Raw genomic sequence first — 7,292 nt, forward strand, 5'->3', positions numbered from 1 at the left:
AAGTAGCCTAGGACATTAATGTGGAGCAAAATGAGCATTTAGAGTTCTAGTATAAACTTTCCAAACTTCAATAAAAGTACAGACCACAGGCAGTGATTGTGCATCTTAAATATGACAGCCTGGAGTTTTATTTATTTATTCAATATTTTTTAATACCCTAATAATAAATTTATATGACTCACACTGGTATGGTGGAAGAATATCAGTAGTTGGTCATCTTTTTGATAAATAAAGCATTTATTTTTACGGTAGAGGTGGCCTGTTTGCCCATTATAAAAACGAAATGGTGTTTTTCTTTAATCCTACATGCCTGTTAATTATAACCTAGTTACTTATAGGTTAAATAAAGCGGGGGTCACTGTGTCATTAAGGCCACCGCTGACCGAGGAATGCGCTTCGTCATCAGCAACTTTCCCCTGGGGATAACGAGAAGGAGGAGGTCGCGGAGGAAAGTGGAGGAGGGGAGTTCTCAGCTGGGACTTTCCTCTGCCCTCCAGGAAAACCGAAAAAAAGGGTAAAAAAAAAAAAAAAAGTTAAATCACAGGGCACAGCGCCGGAGATGTTCGCCGGAGCCGTCGCGGAAGTGGAGGTATGCGGACCTGTGCGCCGTGGAGGGGCCGCTGCGGTGTCTCCCTCCGCTCGGGAGTACTACTCCTCTTAATCCCACCGTTTCTCCTCGCGCTCCAGCTCCTTGTCGTCGGGTCACTTTTACCTGGAGTCGCGCGGGTGTGGATGGGGTTAGAGGAGCGGGACGGAGGGGTCGCCTTTTCCGTTATCAGCATTCAACCGAAGCGGAGCTCACGGCATCGGGGGACGCCCGGTGTGGCTGAGGAGGAGGCAGAGGTGGACGACGGGCAGAGGAGGGGGGAGGGGGCAAGAGCGTACGAGGACGAGAACGAGATGCACTCGCGCCAGGTTCGTAAAGAAGTAGGGAAATAAGTTTATGCGTGGAATGTTTTATTATAGTACACGTGTAAATGTTTTGGGATGACTTGCATTTTTAATTTTAACTTAAATTACCAATATATTAAATTTATGAATGAAGTTTAGAAATAATTTAAAAAATGAACTAAGTGGGAGACAGATACTGGGATCACTGGGATTCAACAGGACTGCCACCCTGCTGCTGCTGCTGTGGCGTCCTCATCCAGTTCATTTATTATGCTGGGCCAGTTTGTGCACGACTCCCTGCATGATTACAGGCATGATGGGACAGGTGAGGGCAGGGGGCGCAGCTCAGCGCTGACCCCACATCAGAGAGAGATGACAGCTGTTCCCGTCTTTCTGTCTTTGCCCTTCAGCTGCAGAGTGCTACAGCCTCCATCTGTGTTTGTGTGTAGGTGCATCTGTCCCCTCTTCACCTCTCACTCCTCTCGCCCTCTCGCTTTCACTCTGCTCTTCTCTCACTGTCTCTTTATCTGCCCAAGGCTAAACTCTGACTCATTCTAGTGAATCATCACCTCCCCCCCCCCCCCCCACACACACACACGCTCCCCACAGAGGTTGCCATGGTGACCAAAAGGTTCATTCTGAGTTAGGTGGGGTGCAGATTGATGGTGATGGTGGGGTTGTGTGTGCAAACGTGTGTTTGTATGTTACACCGCCTTAGGCAAATACCAGCAGGACGGAGGTCAGTGCCTGTGACCTGGCTCCTCTGCACTCCTACCTGGGCACTCGCACACTTTACTGCTATTCCTATACATTATTTAACCACATTCAGAATTCTCTTGGATGTGTTGGTATTCCTTGCGCTGGAGTATATATAAATATACATGTCATGCATGTTCCCAGGTGGGACCCAGAGCATTGGAAGTGCAGCTGTGGGCAGCAGGCGAGCCATCCTTCACAGCAGAGCTCAATCGAATCATCTCATATATCACAAGGCCACAGGTAGGCTGCGCAAAGCACCATCCAAAATGCTGCAGTGAAAAATGTTTCCTTCACAAAGTTATCCGAAACTGAAAGAGCAAAAATAATCAGAGGGTTTGAAATGTCTGAGAGTGATTTCAAAACTCCCTAACATCATTTACTTTATGTAACGCAACCTGAAGTCTGGTAATTTTTTAACCGTTTACGGGACTGTAGAACAATGAGACTATAGTAAGCCTACAGCATAACACACATTTCACAAGATTACAGATAAGCAATGAGAAATAACAGGATGAATACAACTTGAAGTTATAAAGGACTTGTATGTGCAGTAATACACATCGAATGTCGAATGCACAAACTTTTGGCTTGTGACCCTTTAAAAAGTGTCTGCTATATTTCACGAGAAAAGTCAAGGAAGAAAAATCAGGTTTTTATTTGCAGACGGCTTTCTTCATCTTTCCTGTCTGTTTAAAAATCTGGTCTCATGACACCCCCCCCCCCCCCCCCCCCCCCCGGGTTATCTTCTGACCCCCTGGAGAGGTCCCAGCCCTTAGGTTGGAAACCACTGGTCCAATAAATAACGCACTCCCTGAAGGCTGCACTCCAGCTCAGTGGGGGCTTCACATTTTTGTAGCCAGGAGTTAGACCTTGCCAAGCCTTAACAGAAATCAATAAAGAAAAGCAACTTCACTTTTTTGACTACTACACTTCTTTGACTGCAGTCGAGTGTGGGGGGTTAACATAGCAGTAATATGATCAGTCAGGCACTGTCAATATGCTGCCAGCAGAAATCTACCATATCTGGAGCCAGTAAGGACTTTTTGTTCCAGACAGGAAACTCCCAAACAAGAGACAAAACTTACGCAACACCAAGTGCTGGAGAACTGGGAAGGAAAGTTATATATGGAAGAATTTAAAAAACTGCTCCTAGTGTGCTGATTTAGTTTGGTATTATTTAAAGGGGCTTGATAATGCTCCATGTTTTTATTCTCAGACTTAAATGAATTCTTATGTATTTCATACTATACCTCAGGGAAGCATGTTAGTTCACCTTCTGTGTCTCACTTAGAGCCAGCTTTCTTGTGATTGGCTGCCCCTCACAAAGTGTTTTGAATTGCAGGTGGGTGGGGCATCAGTGTTTGAGATGACTGTATAAGGATAGCCAGTCGGTGACATTACAACAGAGCTGTTTGAAACCTTAAACTTTCCCTGACTGCATGACTTGAAACTTTCACCGTGCTTAATGTGAGCACAAAGCAGGAGCAGCATATGTGACAGAAAACAAGACAAAAGCAGAAACAGAAACAGAAACAGTCCACGTGTGGCCTTTTTAAACAGCCGCTATCAAATTATGAGTTTATCGTTAAACAATTCTGTTTTATTCAAAGTTATTTCGAGCCATGACTCTGCAATGTTCTCACAAATTACACAATTCTGGCCACTTTTCTGAACAACTTCTCCTTCCTTAGCTTCCCCTCTTCTCATTTGAATGCTAATTCTGTGTCGCGCTGTTTCCAGACCTCCATCCAGCCCGTCTTATGTGACTCTTTCCTCTTGTCTGTCCCCAGATGAACTGCTCCAAGGTTTTATCTCCAGGGCGGGCTCAGCCAGCACAGAGCCCTGCAGCGCCAGCCCATTGGCTGCTGTGTGCTGAGGACTGGCTCCTTCCAGCTACACACAAAACGTGTGTCGCATATTCCTTCAGGTGTGCCACTTGTCTGAGCCTTATGTCAATGCACGTGCTGCTATGCATTCTTATCACCGGTTCAGTTGGAATAAACAATGCAATGCATATTTAATCATGCATGCAATAATGTTCAAACGGCCTTTGCCTTCCTTCCTGTCTTTGTATGTCTGTCTTTGTCTCTGTAGCATGGATGGGGGAGATGCAGACTTTCTGAAGACTGTGTCGGGGCTGGGATGTGAAATACACTGTTTTGATCCCAGCAACTCTAATGCATCTGGTGGTCACCTTGGCAACAGTTTGGCTAGTAACCATGGCAATGGAGGCGTGGTCAGCCAGCACAAGATGTGGCTTGAGTGGCGAGCTCCAAAGAAGCGCGCGCACAAGAGGAGAGGAAACCCGGGTGGTGTTTCTCAGACACTGGCAGACATCATGGCAGCTCTGGGACATCACACAGTAAGACACGCACGCATGCACACACACTGAAATGTAGAGAAACAGTGCCAAACAAACATACCTTAGAGTCTTTTCACCCCAACATACCCTGAAAGCTCTTTTACTCAGATGTTCCCATAGCAACAGGGCTCTGCGCCATCTCTGGCTACCATGGCAACAGTTTAAGTGAATGAATCACCCAATTGCTTCCTGCAGCCACAAGAGGGAACTGCATACCTGGAGTTTGATTATATGCGGGGTGACAGAATAGCAAGCAGTCCAATACGTTCATCTATAACTACTTAGTGCCACAGCATGGAATTAAAATATACAATAGCTTCATGTAAGCAATAGCGCCACCATAGGTGGAGAAATGATCAAATGAGTGGGTTAAATTTTGGGGGGGGGGCTAAACTTTCTCGCTGTTAGATGGACAAGGAAAATTCGAACACAGCTGTCTGGATTCAGTGGATGACGCAGAGGAGATTGATACAGACCGTGCACATTTGTTGCATTTGTTAACACTTTTGACTTTCTGTTATTCAGATTTCATCCAAAAATAACCAAACGTGGTGCACAAGATGTTTGGACAACTCAGGACACTGCTCATGTGTTTAATTAGAGCTTTCATGTATTGTTTCCCCCTGATTGGACAAGCAAATCAATTCTGACTGCTTCAGTGCCTGATTGCCTCCAGTTTGATCCAAATTTGGTTCAAGTATGTAGAGCCCATGACGCAGACTACACAAGTGGCTGCCATTGCCAGCTTTTAAACCTGTGTGGCTCAGTTGTTCCGACATTTATGACCGACAGTGCTGTTAATTAAATCTACTGTGATTAACCAGATTTTTTGTGAAAGCTGAGTTCAATTTTACTCGTCACACTCAGTTCTGATTACACTCAGACCCGTTGAATCAAAAAAATCACTTAAATACGGCCTGTCTAACAAAGTGAAGTGAACATGACACGTTCACTTCACAATCTAAGGAAGCAACTGTGAAACAAAGTCATTGACGCATATCAAAGCCATTTCTAAAGTTTTGGGTCTCCAGTGAACCATGATGAGAGTCATTATTCACAAATGGAGAAAACTTGGAGCAGTGGTGAACCTTCCTAGGATTGGCCGGTCTACCAAAATTACCCCAAGAGCGCATCAACGACTCATCCAGGAGGTCACAAAAGAACCCGGAACAGCATCTTAAGAACTACAAACCCCTCCAATGTGACTGAATTAAAACTACTCTTCAAAGAAGAGTGGGCTAAAATTCCTAGTACTAATTTCTGCTGCATGCTAAACGGGGAGGGCAACAGACTCAACATTTTACGTATTGTTCTATTTTGTGACTTTTTAGCTTGTAAGGATGTATTTTCAACAGTTGCAAGTGAGCTGCAAGCGATTTCTCCAAGAACTGCAGCTAATAATTCTATTAATCAATATTTGACTGTATATGATTGTATGATTACAAAGCAGCAGGGCCACTATGGAAAGTAGTAATATGGTAAATGAACTGATATTTTGAACATTCAGAACACTTTCTCATTACAAGCCTGGTCACCCATTCACATATATGTTCACACTCCAACGGATGCATCGGGCGAAACTCTGGGTTCAGTTTGACATACAGACTAGGGGATGCAGGGATTGGCAGAAGACCTGTTCTATCTGCTGAGCCACAGCCCCCCTCATAGCATGTATATATCCTAATAAACTATCATTAAACATATAGACGGTGCTGGGAATTGTTCTTAGTAAAGCTGAGCTGATTTCAGTACCATCCCAATTCAGATCAGCTGATAAAGCCGGTTTTTTTTACAGTGCTTTTGCATGCTGACAGGAAATTCTGCTCCTGACTTAATCAGTGTCTTTTCTGTTGTTGCTAAAAGCCTGCTTTGTTCTGTATCTGGTGTTTTGCTAACTTAGGCTTCCTATGTGCTTGGGAGGGTGGGGAGGTGCTAGACCAGAGCCGGACTTTCCTCTGTTCTTTCTTCTCCTTAGGTTCACTTCCTGTATGCTGACCTGCTAAGCGGCGAGTGGCGCGTTTTTCAGAATTGGATCGAGGCAGGAACTCTACAGAATGTCCACCATCTTGTTGCTAAGGTGCACCTGCAGTGGGCAGGGTTTGAGGTGGGCGGAAGGGATGAGGAAGTGCTCCGCTATTGGTTCAGTGTCCTTCAAGGTCTTCAAGCTTGTGGACTCAAGCTGGTTCACAGCTCTGCAGGAGAGGGTCACAGTGTCCTTAAACAGACAGTAGCAAATGCTCACAGCTCCTACACACTCAGCTGGGTAAACACACGACACTGAGACTCACACACTGCTGGATGAAGCTGCGCACACATTATCCAAAGAGGGGGAAGCAGCTAGTGAAGTTTCCTGTTTTTCCTGGGATTTCAGGCATACACAGTTCTTCACATGACAACTCCCTCTAGTGGACATGAAGAAATCTGCAGCTAAAGGGTACAGCCAACTCTGAAATGGAAACTGTATTTATGTTTAAAACAGCATTTTCTTGTATCCAAATACTGAGAAGAAGAAGGGCTTGTTGTTTTAACCAAGTTAGAGGCCAAATAATAACAACTATTTTCAACTCATATAGACTGTACTGTGTCACAAAGGACGTATATATGTTCCAACTATTTCTGAATGCAAAACAACTGTCTGACAGGCTATTCTTTATTTTACAGTTGTACCATAAAGCTGTGTTTTGTTTTGTTTTTACCAATGAATCCCAAAATGCAACCCTTTGACCCGAGTCTGATCCAACAGGTTAACTTCTTTGAGTACATCACTGTAAGCCTTAATTACTTATACGTGCAATAAAATTTTACATCGAAGAAGAGCTTTTATCGTAAACTGGGTGTGTATACTGTGATGATGTATTAGAGGAAAACAATCAAGTTGCAGTTTAAAACCTGAATTTACACCACATTAAATTCCAAATAAGGGTTACTCTGTTAGTGACTGGTTGTAATGCAATGGGTCAGGTGTGTCAGAGCACCTATAATTTGTGTCCTGTGGAAGATAAACACCTTGAGGCAACTGTTGTTTCAATGTTGCACAATATAAATAAAACTGAATTGAATTAAAAAGAATTATCTCACAATTTGTTTTATATATTCACCCATATTTTCCTATATTTATTATAGCTTTATCCATTCCAAAAACCGTTATGTGTTTGATATGATTTTTCCTGTTGAGACATCCAATATTGTCCACGTTTCAACCGTTTAGCTGTTGATTTGAGGTGAAGTTGAAGAATTTGATGGTACCACTGGCAACAAACAGCCCGAAGCATGACGCTGC

At 44.0% G+C, this 7,292-nt stretch overlaps 1 protein-coding gene across 1 annotated transcript; it reads left to right on the plus strand.

Annotated features, from left to right (window-relative positions):
• Positions 1-190: 190 nt before the first annotated feature.
• On the plus strand, positions 191-6,823 carry LOC113014642 (methyltransferase-like protein 24). The gene is made up of 5 exons (XM_026156312.1): positions 191-915; positions 1,792-1,890; positions 3,441-3,577; positions 3,745-4,012; positions 5,988-6,823. Exons 1-5 carry the CDS (start codon positions 592-594, stop codon positions 6,291-6,293), a joined length of 1,134 nt encoding a protein of 377 aa, XP_026012097.1. The 5' UTR covers positions 191-591; the 3' UTR covers positions 6,294-6,823.
• The last annotated feature ends 469 nt before the right edge of the window (positions 6,824-7,292 follow it).

The sequence above is a fragment of the Astatotilapia calliptera genome, chromosome 22 (assembly GCF_900246225.1).
Source record: "Astatotilapia calliptera chromosome 22, fAstCal1.2, whole genome shotgun sequence".
In the NCBI taxonomy this organism is placed as follows: domain Eukaryota; kingdom Metazoa; phylum Chordata; class Actinopteri; order Cichliformes; family Cichlidae; genus Astatotilapia; species Astatotilapia calliptera.